At 33.5% G+C, this 19,359-nt stretch overlaps 2 protein-coding genes across 4 annotated transcripts in view; one reads left to right on the top strand and one right to left on the bottom strand.

Annotated features, from left to right (window-relative positions):
* The window catches only part of LOC130641950 (ETS-related transcription factor Elf-5-like), a 32,835-nt gene extending 30,621 nt beyond the window's left edge, over window positions 1-2,214 (top strand). For all 3 annotated transcript variants that reach the window (XM_057448980.1, XM_057448979.1, XM_057448981.1), the window contains one exon: window positions 1,710-2,214. In XM_057448980.1, the coding sequence (XP_057304963.1) occupies window positions 1,710-1,999 (290 nt within the window). In that variant the 3' untranslated portion in view covers window positions 2,000-2,214. The remainder of the gene's footprint in view (window positions 1-1,709) is intronic.
* Window positions 2,215-12,704: 10,490 nt separating this feature from the next.
* LOC130642347 (zinc metalloproteinase nas-15-like) lies at window positions 12,705-17,796 on the bottom strand. Its single transcript, XM_057449432.1, has 6 exons — window positions 17,784-17,796; window positions 17,506-17,577; window positions 16,187-16,256; window positions 14,789-14,952; window positions 14,269-14,298; window positions 12,705-12,875 (listed from the first exon to the last, which is right to left on the bottom strand). Exons 1-6 carry the CDS (start codon window positions 17,794-17,796, stop codon window positions 12,748-12,750), a joined length of 477 nt encoding a protein of 158 aa, XP_057305415.1. The 3' UTR covers window positions 12,705-12,747.
* Window positions 17,797-19,359: the final 1,563 nt, after the last annotated feature.

The following is a 19,359-nucleotide window of genomic DNA, read 5'->3' as shown; positions in this document are numbered from 1 at the left end:
GACGAAATATCCAAACAATCAAAACAATCCCTAAATTGCTCGAAATAGAATGTTATTGATTTTGTCTGCCTACGACAATGTGAGAAAAACAACTATATTAATAAAGAGAGTATAGGCAATAAGTCTTAAAAACAGTCGTAGCAAGAGCCTGGTTAATTCCTTTTGTAAAGATTGGTATGGTTACATAGCCCACACATTGAATGAAGTGATAATGAAATATTATCTCCCCCACACTGTCTACCTAAATGTAGTTTTCCCAGATCCAAGAATATATTTTTTTGTTTTTGTTGTTTTAAACCTACAATAACTTTTGATCAGATTTTGCATCATCAGGGTTCGAGATCTTTATCTTTATTTAACGTGTCACTGAAAAAAGGATAAAAAAAGGATATATATGTAAAATGCATAACAAAAGCATATGCGACAGTATCGCAGATCTACGCTCTATCCTGCAGTGTTAGAGCATCAGAAAAAGTACAAAAAAGTTGAATCAAATATTTTTCGTGAGAAAGGTAAATTATAACACATTAATGTTGAAAATGTGGAGAAAATCTTAGATTCTTAAGAATAGATGTCCAAACAAGGTATATCCCTTAAAAAACAACGGTTAATAAAGAGGTAGCTTAATTAGTAAAAGTTTAGGCCCTTTAAAGATGCTTTAATTTGAAGTGGAACTGCGTATTGTGTAGTTACTGTAGCCTTATTATTGCTGACGTGGAATGAAGCCAGAAGACCTGCTGTTAGGTAAATTAATCATACACAATAGATGTTGATTTCATAGGTTTGCAAAGCGTAGGAACATGTTTTAATCTACTTTTGGCCTTTTTAAATCTGCACACAAATGCATCTTAATGGATTTAACCGCCTCTGTTTTTCGGTAATTAATGGTAATGCATCTTTCACAAACCACCACTGTCTGAAAGTGACAAGGAAACGAACATACGTACGTAGAAACAGACAAACAGATGCACAGATCGATTAGCTGAGTGTTGTTGATATAAGAATTCGAGCAATAATGTTCGAATTCTTATATCAATATATCAATAAATTCTCTTCACTTCGCATCATCTATGCTATACACTATCCTGATTTTATGACAATGTAGCTATCAAGACCGCAACAATGAAACTCGAATAAGAGGAAATGTAATAAGTTTAAAAAAACAATGAAACAAACAAAACAAACAAAAAGGAATCAACAAAACAAATCAAACAAAAACTAACAAACAAATAAACAGAAACCTGAAAAATAAAACAAAAGTTTCTTACAGAAATTAATCATAGTTCACTCACGTACAGAATGTTAGAAATATTCCAATCACGTCGAATCCAATCTCAATTACAGTTTCCACGGTAGTTATGGTGTATTCGGGTCAGGTATTAGCAATATGACATGTACCCTTTCTCGCACCAACAGCAACTTGGTTATTATACGTAATTGGTGCTTCCCGTTAAACTACCAACGTTATCAAATCATCGATGGGCATTCAAACTTTATCATGATCAAAATGTTTATTTAATTATCAGTTTACCTGTTATTATGCCAAAAAAAAAATAAAAAAATAGCAAAAGAGCAAACATCAATCTATTTTCCTGTCAAGTAATTCTCCAACTTCGATAACTATACACAACTAAGCTCTCTTTCGATAAAGTTTTCCCCACAATCTCAAAATAGTTAACATAATCGTTTTTTCATTTTTATAACTTTAGAAAGCAAGGTCCGCTTGTACGAGTTTGTTTTGCAACTGCTGAACGAAGAGTCCACAGACTGTGTTAGATGGCTGTGTCCCAAAGAAGGAGAGTTTGAAATAACCAACTCAAGCAAAATTGCATCATTGTGGGGAAAGGTGAAGAAGAATCCCAACATGACATATGAGAAATTTGCTCGAGCTTTGAGACATTACTACAAACTTGGTATACTGATAAACTACAAACACAAAGAAAAACTGCGGTACAAATTTTCGAAGGAGATTTTACTAAAGAATAAAGTTGGTCAGTGATTGTTTTTTGTAATGAAAATTACGGAAATATTTTTTGAGAAAATGAAAAGACAGCTGTGCTGTTTTTTTGACTGTTTATTTTTGTAAAATAGTCTTGCATGTAGATATATATATATATATATACAATTGTTTATGGCAGCAGATAATTTAAGGTAGTATTTTTTGTATTAAAAATTGACTAAAAAGAAATGAAATAAAACTCTTTGTTCAACAAATATATGTACTTCTTCGTCAGTTTCCGCAGGAACTCCGTTTTTGCATGCGATGTATTTCCATCAATGGTAGAGGCGATCAATTTTTAAATATATATTTTAAACATCCTTCATAGCAATTTTAAAGGTAACCATTTTATTAGGAATAGTAAATCTGTTATTAAGTTTCTATATTTGGGATTATCAATACATGTGTACCTTTCCAGTTTTTTTTATAAAATATAAGAACATAGCAATAATAAGAAAAGTAAGAATATCAGGGTCTACAACTCGGACATAATATGAAATTTTTTGTCATCCCTAAAAACCGTTTTAAGACACATAAATTTGACCTTAAATTATTTTATCTGGCTTAAGGTTACTTTGGTAGATCTAAAACCCTAAACAACACTATTTTTCTGACATCCAGCACTTCCTATTTTCCGAAATTTCCGGACTGTCACTAGTCGTGGCGAAGATTGTTCAACAATGCAGGCATTGTAGAAACTGGGACTGACGCATTACAGGTAGTTGCAAAAGGTAGAGCTGGCTGCAGATTATTAGCTGTTTTATTATTTTAAAATAATACCAAAATGTCCAGGGTTGTAGCTTTAGAAATGGCTTCGCATGGGAATTAAAAGATAGAGATTGATGTGGTCTTATTCAACATTTAGTCAAACCTTCGTACAGTCGACAGACTTACAACTGGTAGTAGCTACAAATTGCAACAAAATGTAGCGTCACTATAAATGAAATTCTTATCCGTTTGTTCACATTCTTTTTTCCATGAAATTAATCGAGTCAAGAAATTATCGCAAATTAAATTAATAGTCATGAAATTAACGCGGTTCAATGATATTATTTTGAAAAATGCATTTAATTAACGCGGTTGAGCAAGGTTGTTCCAAAATGCATTTAATTAATGCGAATTTGAGAGTATGCGATATCACACGAAGAAAAAAGACAGTTTGGAAATCGAAATAAAAGTTTTCGTTGTTTGGAAACACATTGTTAAAAATTTAAAAATTTTGGAAGAAAAAGTGCTTTCAGTTAACCACTTGGATCAGGGTATGAAGATTATACAAAAGCTATTTTAAAAAAGATCGGTGAAAAAAAGAACACCGTTGAGAAATAGTAAAAAAAAATGTAAAAAAAAATGTTTGTTTTTTAAGCTTTATAAAAAAGTCACCAAATTACCAGTATTTTAATTAACGAGTCATGAAATTAACAGTCCTTAAATTAACGCGAATTTTGAAAAACCACGTTAATTTTATGACTCGTTCATTTCATTAGCATTCTTTTGTCAATATTCAACTCGCAATGTTTGTAACATCGTTATATTTAAAAATAAAATTTTTAATAGCTTAGCTTTTTCTATTTTGGTATTTCTCCTATTCTCCTATATTAATAACGGTCTTTTTTACAAAATAGCTGTAAGATTACTACTTCGTGCTAAGGATGGGAATATGTACGACGACGCATCCGTAAATTCTTCCATGGAATCAATATATATCAATACACGTGGTCTGTCTTTCTGTCCAAAAGCGTTGCGCCGCAGCTTTATTTTGGACGCTTGCAATGCTATTTCAATCCTTAAGAATACAGAAAATTTTTCCACGGATTAACGACTAGTCCTTTATACTATTTCCCGGTTTTTACTGTGTGTGCGCGAGAAAGAAGTTGTGTTACAGACACACGAAATAGCAAATGTGATATATTTTTATCCACATTGACTCGTATTCTGTCTGCTTGTCGGCGTAGAAGTGGGTTGGAAAGCCCCGAATTCTTGAAGCTACAAATAACAAATATGATATATTTTGACCGATGTTGTTGCGATCGCTAGAGGGTAGTAAACGAATCACGAGTGGTGATTTTATACATTTTTATATATTTTGCGGCCTCGACATTCTGACGAAGGAATATAAAAGCAAGTATAACTGAAAAGTATATAATCACGTTTATAACCATGTATAAATCTTATACAAACTAAATTTGAGATATTTTGTAGAACTAGTCGGTGGCCCGCTGATAACTCCACGGGTTCGCCCGTTTTTTTTATACCCCTTTGCGCGTCACTTGCGGTATCATTTTTCGTGACAGACAGACAGGCGTATACAGGTAGTAAATATAGATATTATGTAACGTAAAAATGTACAGTGTAATTGGTTAATTGGTACACTTTTTACACTGTTATAAATTAGATGAAAGGTTGTTGATATAGTGACAGGCTTACTGTGGACAATGCTGAAACAATCTGATTCAATTATGATTTCCACGGCGGATAAAATTTTATTTTTAATTAATCGGGTTCCTTTACGTCAGCTTATTTCGTAAAATTGAAAGTGTCGGGTGACCGTTTTAGATATACTGAGCCATGACAAGTAAAAGCTTAAGTTAACAGACGTTGCGGATAAATTTTGTTTGTTACACGACAATTCTGCAAAATGGGGAACGATAAAGATGCTTTTCTTAGGAGAGGTTAACTTATTTAAAGCGCTGTTGCAGGAAAGTTTTAAAAAGCTATTGTAAAACATAAGATAAACCTGTACTAAGCTTCCCACCTGAATATGTGGAACGGCTAAACCCACATTAAAGCACTCCATCTGGCGTTCAGCATCGAGTCACTTACCTTTATACCCTGTTAACATGTTGTCGAATGAATGCTCAAAATAGCAATGCCCGAAATATGTAAAACGGACGAAGATTTAAGAAACAGGCGAGCCCGCGGATTTTTCCACGTGTTACTTTTACGTTCATCTAGCTCAGACGAGTACTTAGTTTTATGACCGGAAACAACGATTACTTATCTAGATGTAACAGAGAAGGTTTAATTAGCCTTATCTTAATAATCGTTTAGAATTGATACCTCAGCGCGCAGCTGGAAGAAAGTACATGGACAACTCGTTCTCGAGATTTTTAATCCTGCGAATAATTTAAACGTCTCCATACTGAGTCCCAACATCTGCAGATAAAAAATACTTAATGATTATTTTTTTTAAAATATCTAATATTGTGATAATTTAAGTTCAACTAAACTTCCTTTGTGTATAAAACAGAGAATTATTTCGGGATGATTAGAATGAATATAAAAGTTTTAAAGTTACTATTCTTTTACAAATCTTTTGATTATCTCAGCAATTTTTAAGAAATCGAAAGTTATTTTTGGAATCATTGAATACAAAATTTTTAAACATTTTTGCTTAAGTGATAAGATTATTGTTAAAGCGGAACTTCAACAAGCAGTCCTGAAGTGTTATAGCGCTCGTCGATATAAAGTCTTAGTGAGGGTGGTTTGCACAGCCGAATAGTAATTATACTGTCCGCTGCTTCCTTGCTGCTTCTAATTAATAAATTGCATGGATTTATGATCTACAAAACACTCAAAATTGGCCTTGGAGAAACGTTCACGTCACGTCAATATTAAACACTCAGGACAAGATCAATATACGTTTACAAGTCCCCACAATCTGCCTATTTTTAGCCATTTATATATCTTTGACTTTACTAAAACTCTCCTGCAGTTGCAGAAAATTGCAAATTTAATCGTTACGCCAACATTAGAATGTGTAATTCTTGCTATAAATGACAAGGTAGCATTCTTGCGATAACACTTGTTAAATGTGTGTTTTCATACGGTTAAAAATACATTTCGCATGTGCAAAATTTATAGACGGAAGTTAAAACAGACCGCCATGTTAAATACGCCAACCATACGCTCCTAGAGCTTCCTTCCTGAGGTAAACTTTATTAAAGTTTCCATTAAGTCTGGACATATTCATTATAATCCGGTTAGATTTTTGTTCCGGTACGGATATGACGCATATGTCTACAAATGGAAAGTTTGAAATTTCCTAGTACGACAAAGGATATTAAGGACGCAAAAAAGTTTGACATCGAAAGTCCAAATAGCTAGGGACGGAAGTGTGATATCATAACTTTTTATACTTCTTATATTGGTCAAACTGAACGTTTTCATGCACTGATAATTTTCTTTTTTGTAGCCAGATCATGGAGCTTCCATAACAGTGTGGAGGTGGTGTAGTGGTGGCGCATTCGGCTGGTAATCATAAGGTTTTAGATTCGACTTCTCTACTCAGGCGCACTTTAAATGTAGTGTTGTCAGCCCATTTGGTGTCATCTACTGACCGCTAATTGGCTTGTGTGACAGGCAAGCAAGTTAGAGCAATCCTATACCTATATCTGGCGGTAATGTAACATCGTTACAGTCGGAGGGGAGGAAGAGCTAGCCGTTAGGATGGAATCCATAAGGACTTTTAACCTTCCAGCTACTTAATTACTTACTTACTTACTTACAGTGCGTGAATAACTAATAAAATTGTCGAAGCATTAAAAATGACCGGTACTAGATGTATATGTACGACAGTGGCATGGTAGAAAATGTAAAAATATACAAAACACGCAAGAAAGTGACGGAAATATTTTTTACTTTCTTTCTTTTTTTATTGATCGTACCACAATCATTACATGTTCAGCTACATATTTAATTAAAAAACAAAAGCAAATTCTAATACCAATAAATATAATGGCGGCACTCCCACACAAGAAGTAACAAAATAATTAATGAAATGTACCACAAAATTTTGGGCAATCTTTTCTAGTGATGTTATCATTTTTTACCGCAGTAAATGACTTTTCACTGCTGGTTCTATACAAGTCGTAAGATTTTTCTTTAGTGGAAAAGATTCCAATGCTACCAACAAGCAAACCAAGTACTATACAAGGCCATTCACACAGAAAAAAAAGTGGAGGGGCGTAATGTAATTCCGGCTGCAGAGCATTGACCGTCTGACGGTTTTGTCTATGGTTGAAAATGATGAAAAAATACCTTAGTCTCAATATTTTTTCATAAGATTAAATCTATACTCGCCATCTACCACTGTGCTTTTTTATTTTACTTAACTAATCTGTTTGAAATTTTTCCTCGATTCAAGCCATAAATTTTTGAGGTTATGCCTTCATCGATTTCTTTTTGTTCTCCCCCTTTTTATTCGTTTCAAAGATTTTTACTGTACGCTATTACTACTGATGGAAGATTAGAATTGATGAATATGTTAGAAATAAATCCGTTTATTATTATAGTAAATTGCCATAGAATGAATGTAGTGAAAAAGTGAAGTTTCTTTTTTTAACATTTAACTTTTTTGCCAAATCCGTTATTATTTTTATTCTTGTTGACTAACTAGACAATTAATTAGAAATACAATTTTAGGGGGAGCTAGGTTAAATATGGCAGATAGCTGAACCAAGCAAAAAAAGAAATATAAATGGTGGGTGCAACAACATGAACTGATACTAAATTAAATGTCTTTACTTAAGCTGACTCTTCAACTCGGATATAGATGGACTTAGACCTTAATCGAATGTTCTAGCGTGTATCATTATCATTTTTCCAAACATTGGGTATATCCCTCACATGGTATGGGTTGACCCGTAGCTGTGATAAAGGCTCTCGCTAAACATGCTCGCGCTGAAACACGGACTTTAAGACTACACCACGCCACGAAAATTCCTAAGCAATGTGAAAATTTCTGTAAAAAAATGTAAAAAATATTGTTCTCCTCCGAACCTGCAACCGCTAATTTAAATTTTCAGTTGAAAATCATTTGGCTGGTTGTCCAAAATATCGTGTCTTGATTGTTTTACAAAAATTGACTAGACATTCGCTGATATACAATTTTTCTTCCCTTCTCTTACGATAATGTCAGTAAAATTTAATTTCTACCCCGATTTCAGTTCATTTTTGGGACCGAGAAGTCCGTTTAAGCATAAGCTTCTGTGACTTCGAGCCATACTCAAGCCTTAAGCCTACTTAATCCCTCTCTAATAATCTAAATCCTTTTGGTTTAACTTTCTTCCCAATTCGCCTCTGTAGTGAACCTCTCAATGCATAATAAACTTATTGTAACAGCCTAAAATTATTGGTAATTTAAATGATGTAATTCTAAAATAGCAAGGAAATTCGAAATGAATTAGTGTACATGTACGATGTGCCTAATCTCTATAATAATAGCCGTCGTCTGTCTCTGCGCGAACCCCCCACTGAGTTAGAAAATATCAAATGCGAAATATTTTTATCCACTTTGTTGCGACGGATAAATATAATGGACGGGCGAACCCGTGGATTTTTCCACGGGCAACGACTTCTCTTTAATAATAGCCGTATCTTGTCTGTCTGTCCGTGGACCCCCGCTGAGTTAGAAAATCGTGTTACAGAAACACGAATATCAAATGCAAAATATTTTTATCCACTTTATTGCCACGGGTAAATTTAAAGGACGGTCGAACCCGTGGATTTTTCCACGGACTAACGCCTAGTCTCTTTAATAATAGCTGTATTTTGTGTGTCTGTCCGCGAAAGATGCGTCCTGTTACGGAAACACGAAATTGTTAAAATACGCATTAATACCAAATGCGATATATTTTTACCGACTTTGTTGCGACGGTAAATATAAAGGCCGGGGAACCCGTGGATTTTATTACGGGCTAACGTCTATGTTATAATACCCGCATACATTTGTTTGTCTGTTACGCAAAATTTTACTGCGAGTAGGGAGACCCACGGAAAATCCCTGAGCCCTGCTCTGTTTAACCGTTCACGCTTAATAGACCACTAGGCTCGATCTTTAGTAATAACTAATCCAAGTTCCTCGCGCCACAACATGCTGAAGGAAAAAATATGCTACGATTGGGCTACCATTTTGCGTGGAAGTAATACTGTCAGGTTCTCCTTTTAATCTCTTTTTGTATGTTTCACATGCTAGGATGAATATATTATCTTGTTTTCTAGCCATGTATAAATCTTAAACAATCTAATTTTAAGATTTTTTCCAGCTGCAAATCTTTTTAGGCAGCATCCTGCTTATTCATTCCTGTCCTTTTGAAGTTTTTATTCAGTTTGGTATATTATTTATTTGTAATTGGGCTTGTGGCTATCTAGTTAGCTCTTTAGCCATCTCTGACTAAAAAGTTAATGTAGCCAAAATACAGTTTGGTTACAACAAGATTCTTAACAATCTTTATACTAAATGCAGTCAGGTAGCTAGCTACTGTTATGAATACTTATGCGCAAAACAAAACTGGATAGGGTAACGACCGGCTGTCTCCGGTATTTCTTTTAAAGCTGCAGTTGCGATAAGTTATGGTATGGTATTACGCCTATACTCATGTGCCATACGGTTTACCTGTGCTAAGCTATGCATGGTGTTAACGACAGTCTGTTTCCTGTGACTTTGTTTACACTGAAGTTGCAATGAAGTTTTTTTGAAAAGGATATTACGCCTATACGCATGTGCGACATGGTTTACCTGTACTGAGTGGTTAGCCCGGTGTCATGATTAATTTTTAAACTTTCACGAAACTTATTTCACGGAAACTTATTAAATAAAATAATATTGACCGACTGTTTTGCTAAAGGGTAACAACGGGTTGTGAACTGTGTTTTTGTTCCAACTGAATTTGCAGTAAAGTTATTTTTTGAAAAATATAATACAGCCGAAACACTAGAATGTTGTATATTATTTACTCGATTTACGATATACTGCATGTCTGTACTGAGGCGCTCCACTTAAATGTGTGACACAGTTTGCGGCTCTTAGTAACGGCTCCACAAGTCGTTCAATGGCAGGTGACACAATTACTTCTAGCTTAACCAGCGTTTCGACGCCAAGTCCCCCGCCTGGTATCTAATAATTAAAAGCCTGTACTTCTGTGTTTTTTAAATACATCGCATCAAACAACCATTTGTCACAAATTTAATGCCAAAATAATACTTTAATTTTTTTTTACTAGTTGTCGTCAAAATAGCACCCTAGGTAATTAGTTCCTAGTCCGTACCTGGACTTTTGATTTTACGAAATGGTTGGGGTAATGATGAGATGGGTTTTATGGAAACTATAGGTAACGCTTTTAATGTTACTTTTTCATATGATAACCGGTTTACTTCGAAAAAAGATGGCAACTATTCAAACAACCTTCCACCATTGTAATTATGTGGTAAAATATTTCGTGAAAGTCCCAATATTAACTGGAAGCAACATTTAGCATATCACAGGCTACTTAGACTGTTGTTGCTTGTGTCCAGAATAATTGTATCAATAAATTTTGGACATTTACCCAAGTTTTTAAACTGTCAATTGTGTTATCACCTAAGTATTTTTTATACAAGGTTAACCCTCTGAACATGTTGTTGCAGACCAACCAAGCCACTTTCACTTTTAACTAGGTAGATAACCAAACAAGAAAAGAACTTAACAGTAAAGAAAATAAAAACTTCTGGTAACAGAACAGCATAAATACCGCTATAGCTAGCAGGATAGAATAAAAACTAATAGCTAGCTATCTAGCTAGCTTAGCTGGCTAAGTATGTTTCCCAGGATATTCGTAAAATTGGCTTGTGTAAGACTTATTCAATGGGTAGAAAAATATTACAAAAATAAAAAGCTTTTAGAATACCAAAAGCTCAACAAAAAGAGACTTCGAAAACCCAGAACCAAAAAAATGCAACATAGCCAACCTTAGTCCTAACCGTTTTATCTACTTTAACATTTTCAGGCTGAAAAAATGGGCTGATTTGTTATTCATAAAAAGCAAGGCTTCTGATTGGTTTACCACGATTGTGCGTAGCAAAAATATATAACATTTGTTATTCATAGCTTCAATATTTCCTGCTTAGTTAGCACAACTTGATTTTGGCCGACAGACAAAATAACAAAAAATAGTATTAATATAAAGACTAGTTACTAGCCTGTGGAAAAATCCCCGTGTTAGCCTTCCTATTTTTTACGTCTGCCTAGCATGTTTGTTTTTCGTGCACCCGTAGCACGACAATAAAATTACACAGATACAGACACCCGGGTATTAATATTTTATTACCCAGGTCTCATTTGAAACTTAAATTTTGAAGCGAAAATAGCAATTTATGTTGATTTTTGAGTTCTATAATAAATTACACTACTCTAAGTAGCTATGCTGTTCTACTTCAGTCCCATCAAAGAAACAGAATCACTAGCAATCGCAAACAAAACTAATTATCTTTTGTCTTCACGATAAGCTTTATCAACTCATCATTTATTTGCTTGTAATATTTTTTATTCACGGTACTGATTATCGATAAATCAGAATTCGTTGATATGAAAATAAAATATGGCAAAGACAGCATCTCAGTATACAATAGCAAAAATACATGAAGACGTAAAGAGAACAGATAGACGAAAAAGAAAAAGAAAAAAAATCTCGAAAAAATTTTCTGACTTGCAAAATTTAAATGTCAACCTTAAAATATTTTGATTCCTTCCACAAGCTTACGAATTTTTGTAGACAAAAAAAGGTAAAAATAATCCACAGACCTTTTTTTAGGAATTGTTGGTATCAATCTTGAGAGCGTTGGATGCGAAACTATCTTATAACAAGCGCTGATATCTGTATTATACACAAACAAAAAGGAACATTTTCTCTCACTACAGAAAGTCGTTAAAATTAAAAGGAAATTAGAATTAATCAAAAACGTATATGCTTTTTATGTCCATCCCGAAAACAACTTAAACCACAAAATTATCGATTTAATTGGTTAGAAAGCCCGTATGCACTCCCGCGTGCTTCTTGTGTGCCGGCTGTGATCTGATATTGAATGAAAAACAAAGCTAGTGGTGGAGCGCTAATTGCTTTGTTGACCTATGTATAGATGGATGTTGCCAATCTATTTATTGCTATGATGGAAATTAACATTATCTAATAAAAACTTATAAATGCAGAAATAAGCAGTTTCGTTGCAGCGCAAAAGTTGAATGTGAAAAAATTACTCATAAGTTTAAAGAAAGAAGTCCAAATATTATCACAGAACGCGTATTGCTCGGCTTAGCATTGTTGTAGCATATAGAATGGAGTTGATGTGGCCTAAATGACTTTGTACCTAACATTTGATCTAAATTAGGATGGAATAAGACCCTTTTTAACGAGATTTTCTGATAAAAACTCCAAAAGAACTTGTAAGATGTATTTCTTTGGCATCCCTTTAAAATCCAAGTCGGTCGTTTCATCATTACAGAAATGGCAAGATTATGCAAGTTAATAATAAAAATAAGGTAAAATGATAAAAATGTAATCAATCATATGTGCATCACATATTTTATTTATCTTCCTTAGTGGCTAACAGAGATCTATCAAAACTTTTGAAAATCAAAAGATTGATCAGGGAGTAAGAAAAAAGGCATTAAAAACCAAAAGGCTACTTTGCTTGCCATTAATTTGTTGCGTTTGCGTAGCCTATGATTATTCGTTTTAATGCTTAATACGCCTCTTATCGAATTAGTAATGACAAGACACGCGTTTTTTTTATAACAAAGTCCCTGCATTTCACTGAGTGCCAGCTATGTATAAATAAAAAATTGTAAAATATAAATTTTTAAAGTGAATAATCAGCATTACTGTTTTTGAAGAATCTGCGGTGCAAAAAAGACATGGAACACACAATTATATCTTCATTCTTCTTCTGTTACATATATGTTTCTTGATACTACACTATTAAATTGATGAACAAAATTACGAGCAAAATCCACATGTCTTTCTACAGTCTTTCTCCATCCATTTTCTTGTTGCAGTTCCAGGCAAGTTTTTGCAGTAATGATCATAGTTCTGGCAATTGTTGTAGTAGTCCACACACGATGAAACTGAAAAAAAATTGCCACCGTAATATAATTAACTAGTCGTTAGCCGTAGAAAAATCCACGGGTTCGCCCGTCCTTTTTATACTGCATTGCGTGCGCCTCGCTACTTGCGCAGCTAAGCTACCATTTTGCGTGACAGACAGACAGACGTTTACGGGTATTATAATATAGATAAAACATAAAGACAGAAAAAAGAGAAAAAAAACGCAATGTAATTGCTGCGTAAAACAGAAAGTTTAATTCTACGTTTGGCTTACGCTTTTCTTACCAATTAATGGCAAGCACCATAAGTTAATGTAGTAACGTACCTTTCTCCCCCCAAGAATATACAAATAATATACGATTATTTTTTACTTCATCCAAATTAAAATATTGTACAACTCAACAGATAAACTCTGTCTTTCTAAAAACTTATAACTTTTTATCAGACACCTAGGCTAAAGGGCTTATACGCGGGTATGCTTAACGAGAGTCGCTTTAGTTGTGCGATAAGGAAAATGTTGATGGAATGGATTGGCTTTTATTATGTTAAGCAACAAAGAAATCAGAGTAGCGCGATGCTTAAAAGAATTAATATTATTTGCATTTGTATTTCACGATATATATAAAATATATTTTAGTGTGACGAATGTAAAAATACACTTCCTTGAGAACTTAAAGTTTCATGCGTTCTATGAACACAATCGTCAGCCAGCTTTATATAAAAAGATTGAATATATAAAATATATAAAAATATATATACGCGATATAAATAAAACTTGCTTGAAATGTTATTAAAACTTGTCGTCAACCTGTAGAAATACACGACACGCCAAAATCAGCAAAACTATACCGCATTGGTTATTTCTAGCTTAAAGATCTTGTACTGGCTTTGGCATGATTCAGTTTTAGCCGACAGATATACAAAGTATAATATCATAGAGATGAATAATATTGTAGAGACTAGTCATTAGCCTGTGGAAAACCCACAGAAAATCCCCATCACTGAAAAGTCGTTAAAATTATATCGCATTTATTATTTGTAGCTGGTTACTACGGTACAAACAGACAGAAGGACTACGGCTACGATTAAATAGACTAGTCGTTACGCCGTGGAAAAATTAACAGGTTCGCCGGTCATCAGATTTTTACCCGTCGTACATATTTTTCACATTGGTATTTCATGCATTTTGTTCACCTCTTAAGTCGAAGCAATGAAATACTCAGACAGGGATTCAAAAAAATTATATATTATAAACACAAGGACAAAATTCAGCTACTAATAAAGAAAAGTGCAAAGAAATCAGCTTTTCAAAAAGCCTTTATAAACAAGTTGATTATAAAAAACACTGAGTATGACTGCGACCAGCCTTGAATAGACACGTAGAAGTGTAAACAAAAAAATAAAATATCTAACCTGTTGGTTGGTCAGTCACTGGCTGGTTTCCTATAATAATTCGGTTAAAGAACAAGATAAGCAAGCAATTAATAAAATATCTCTAATGGTACATATCTTTTTTTCGACTTTTTTCGCTTTTGCGAACTTCTATTTACGAACGGTTATTACTTCATAATGGCTGTCGTTACGCTCTCTAATGTTACTTGTTGCAGTACCAAAAATATTGTGAACATAATACTTTGAGGGAAGACGAAAGGTTCCATGTCAACACAATAGTTTAAAGTCACTTTTAAAAGTAATACAAATAGGAAAAGGTTTTCACAGCGCTAGTGAAAAATGTTAAAATGTTGAATTGTGGTCATGAAAAATGTGATTTTATCCCGCACGTTATGTTGCGCAGACAATTTCAAGGTAAAAGTGTGTAATTACAAATAACAACAACAACTAACTCAACAACAACAAAATAAAACAATAACAAAACAAAAAACAGTCGAAAGTCTTAAAAATGATAAAATAGTTCTTTTAATCAATTGTTCACCATTGCACTTGTACAGCAATCTGATCTGTTTAATGTCAAGTTCACTGAATCCATTTAACGTTCGGTCTCCTCTAATTAGGTGTTGGAGCTTTGGGTCTTTAGTTTTTATTGAAATTCTGTCTTTACTTCCTGTCCACGCACTTTCTGAGTAATGCATAATAGATCTAATATCAACATAAAAGTACCCTGTATAACTTAGAACAGAGGATAGGAAGTCATTGTCTGATCTCTATTCGCATAAAACATAGAAATTGGTCAAATGTGAATTTGAATCTTTATATAAAACATAGGCAAAGGTTAAACAAATGTTACCAATTGTATCAATTTATGTGTGCAAGCTGAGCTGAACCCTAAACCAACTCATGGAAAATATCAAAGTGTTGTCTTGGAATTCGGTTTGGTACTGCGTAAATGTTAATTATATTTTCAGTCGACCTAAGTATGGCATTGTTAGCCATGAATATGCACTAAATAAGCCTTTAAATATACGTACTTAACGTATACCTGCCATGTTTTAAATGTAAAAAAACAAGGAACATGCATTAGTAAGTATAACACAATTGGATGCTGTCATTCTGATAGAAGATACATTTGCTAAATTTTGGGAGAAGAATCCGTTGTGGAGAGAAACTTTTGCAGGCAGAAGATTTTATTTTTTTTGTGGATTTTGGCCAAATTCGCAAAGATGGTGTGTTGCGGAATATTCCAAGAGTATCGATTCCAGTTAAATTTATGAACATGAGAAGTAAATAAATTTATTTTTGTTTCTTTGGCGCGCCTTTATCACGTGTCCTAGTCTTTTAACGAGTGTATCGTCTTACGACTTATCACAAAGTCCTTCCTAGACTGACTCTACTATAAGTGCTAAAGAAGTAAAGACAATAATGAATAAAGTTATTTTCGTTTGAGGTACGAATTAGAAAATAAAATAATTTTAATTTGTGAAAGCTGATATTCGCAAAAGATAGAATTTGAATTCCAAGCGAAAAATTCGAGCATACAATTTCTTAAGTAGTAAAATTTAAAAATATACATTGATTTGAATAAAGATTCACTTGTATTAATCCACGGTAGTTAAAGCTCGCGAAATTTTCCAAGGGTATTGATTCTTGCAAAAGCCTTTTAATATGGCTCTCTCGCGAATATCTTTTCCTCCATATTCTACGCTCAAAGGAGATTTTTAATACGGCTTTGTGTTTTGGATTAATAGTTTAAAGGTGTTAAGTGCAAGCTTTAATAGAAAACTGACAGGGCAGCTTAAATGAAGAAATTACCTAAAAAAGACACTTGTTTATCAGGATAAATATTAGAATATATGTTTTGCCAGGACGTTTTGACTTTCAAGGTTTTGGGACAAAATTAGTGGTTAAAACGTGTGCCGGATATAAAATGACTTACTTCAGATCGTATGAAACACCAAGGCTATCAACTCTATCGCGCCCATATTTCTTGAAGTTGACACGAGCTTCTATAAACGTAAAAAAAGGGATTTTCAATTTTGTCGTCACCTGGCAGTTTTCCATAGAGTTTTTTTTGGTAATTTTTATATTTTCATCCATCACTTGCAACATTTATTTCTATATTATATTTAACTATATAATTCTTAATTGTATAAAATGTTTTGTTGGCTAAGAAAAAGTGAGTACGTACTTCTTTCTGATACAAACTTTGTATAATGACTAATGAGAAGGTTGTAGGGCCTATGTGTGTCGAAGAGTGATTCTGGTCGAGTTTGTAGCGGATAAGCGCTGGAAGTCTCCGTGTATTTAGATTGCTAATATTCTTCTTACCATTAAAAAAAGTTAGCATTGTAACTTATTCACCACTAGCAGATATATCCGGTGAAAAAACCAACTTAAGCAGAAAATCAATGGAAAAAAAAACCTCATTTGAATTTTGATGACGTCAGCTATGACTCGTCCTGAGGATTTTTTTTTAAATTTGTTTACCTGTTGCTTATGTTGTGCAAAACGTGAAGCGCTGATTAAGAGAATATAGAACCATGTGCTTTTGACGAACAGTTGAAGAGATATTGGGTTTCGACACAGAAAGAAAATGTGTGGCCAATATAACATACAAATTATGGATATCGACAACTCGACACTAGTACAAGAGATGTTTAAATGAATGTTAATATCATGTTACCTAGCTACGACAATTTTTGCCGCCTTGTTTTACTTATTAAATCATTTTCTTAAAACCAAACAGGGTAGCGAGAAAAACAAGCATACCTCATCTTAGCAACCAAAAAAAATTACACGTGACAAATGTGAGTAGCCTGTGGACCATCTTCTATTGATTTTTCATGTAAACAAGGTTCTAAGTTTGTTAATTGCTGATCAAGAGAATGAAATTACAAAAAAATTACACGTGACAAATGTGAGTAGCCTGTGGACCATCTTCTATTGATTTTTCATGTAAACAAGGTTCTAAGTTTGTTAATTGCTTTAAGCTTTCTTCTCAATGAAACTATATATCATACCTATTTGGAACAACGGTAGAATATTTAACCAGGTTTCACACACTGCTAAACTGTAAGTTCATCCCAACCTTAGAGGAATCCTGTTTAGAAAAAATAAAAGAATTGGCATAAAAAGGTATGACCCAAATCAGTGTTCAGATTGATGGCAAATGACATTGTGTGGCAACGTAAAACAAGGGGTAGTTTCATTCCCTTTTTCCAGCGTCTATAACTTGCCAGTCTAAGAGATACTTACTCCGAGACAGATTATCCCAAATAATTGTCACATATTGATCTCTATCGGGTCTACTCTGCTCGTGCCAAAAACCTAGAAAATGGAACTTATTTTAGTTGGAAATTATTTTATATTTTTTAAATTATTTAGTACAAGTGTAAACATACAAAGAACAAGATAACAGAAAAAAAACAAGGGTAAAGTTTATCAACCATTTTTCTTCAAACTTTCTTCTTTTTCTATGCGCTATTAAATGGTTAAAAGGCAACACGTTGTAAAGACGCGTAGCTGCCACCAACCTATTGCATGCATTAACTCGTGTACAATAACACCCCATTTGTTGCAACTGTTGTTAAGATCAATGTTTCTGACTCCTCCATTTGCGCCAATGTGAGAAGAACAGCTATGATGAAGGTTAAAATATAGGTAATATAAAATTGAAAATTTCATATATTTATTATGTATAAGTAAATTTAAAAGTCATCAAAGCTTTTACTGTAAATTGATAATTAAGGCTGTTCCATTTGCAAGACTGAGAGTAAAATAAAAAGGTACGCAAATCAGTTAGAACTATTGACTAAACTAAAATTATTTAGCAGATGAACTAAATAAACATGTGGAAAAATCTTTAAAACAAGCTTGCATTTGCACAATATTATTGCCATAATCGTTGCAACCAAGGAAGGCTTGGAAGAGAGAGTTTCTAATCCCCTGTTGTCTAACAAACAAGACACCTTATTTTGAGAAAATGGTTGTGTTGTAGGAATTAACTGATTTTGCGTTTTAGCTAGCATCTAATTTGACAATCAATGTCAGTTGGATTGGACAAGCATAGGCATCAAAGCAAGGTTTACAACTCGAAACAATGTAAAGATAAATACAAATGCAGCAACTCTGTTAAATACTTTTTTGCATTTTCTATTGTAGTAATTCCCTGTTGAGAACTAAAAAAAAAAACACCAGAAAACCTTACCTTCTACCCTTCCTGAAGTAAATATATTGTTTCTGGTGAGTTCTCTTTTTAAATCGTAAACAGGTATGTTTCTTGTAATGCTCGAATGCTAATCGAACACCCTCTTGAATTTTCGCATCGTTTTCTGAAAAGAGTACATTTTTAAAATTTGCATCGCGAAAAAAAGGTCATTTGATATTACATCAATTGGTTTTATTTTTTAGTCCTTCTTTTGCTAATGTTGTTCTTTGATGAAAATTACAAAGTGCACGCATTTTTAATAAGATTCAATATAACTTACGCAACTCTGGTGAAAATTCATACGGTATATTGGTCGGCCACAGTTTTCCGTTTGTTGCTGCAAAAACATGTCCGTTATTTTCTATAGCTTTACGCTGATCAGGATCTAACACGATATCTCCTTCAAATAGGTTAGGATCTAAAAAAAAATACTGCAACAGTTTATGGTAGTCACAGCAGTCCTACTTGGCAAAATAATTACCACATTATTTTCGGTAAAAATTTAAAAGGGTAAATTTCACCAAAGTTATAAAAGTTAGTCATGCGCATTTTTTTCTACATTAAAACTTTTCGTTGCTTTTATTTTAATTACACCTAGAGCCTCAATCCTTATTTTTGAAATCAATGCAAGACGAAAGAATATATCTTTAGCATTCAAAACTATTAATTCCGTATATTTCGGGAAAAGCAAGTTGATCCATGTATATCCTCTACAGATATATCAAGAAATATAGATAACTCACCAATTGCGGGTAATCCCAAATACTCTTGCGATTATTATAAGTATTTATAAGCAATAAATTATATACCTTCGTTAGGAAGCAGCCCAAAGGAAAAGAAAAAATGCAAGAAAATGAACACAACGGTGTGTAGAAGAAACATGGTTGCAGCACATACACCTG

The sequence above is a fragment of the Hydractinia symbiolongicarpus genome, chromosome 4 (genome assembly GCF_029227915.1).
Source record: "Hydractinia symbiolongicarpus strain clone_291-10 chromosome 4, HSymV2.1, whole genome shotgun sequence".
Lineage (NCBI taxonomy): Eukaryota > Metazoa > Cnidaria > Hydrozoa > Anthoathecata > Hydractiniidae > Hydractinia > Hydractinia symbiolongicarpus.
Note: the sequence above shows the minus strand (reverse complement) of the source record. Positions and strands in the feature narration are given on the sequence as shown.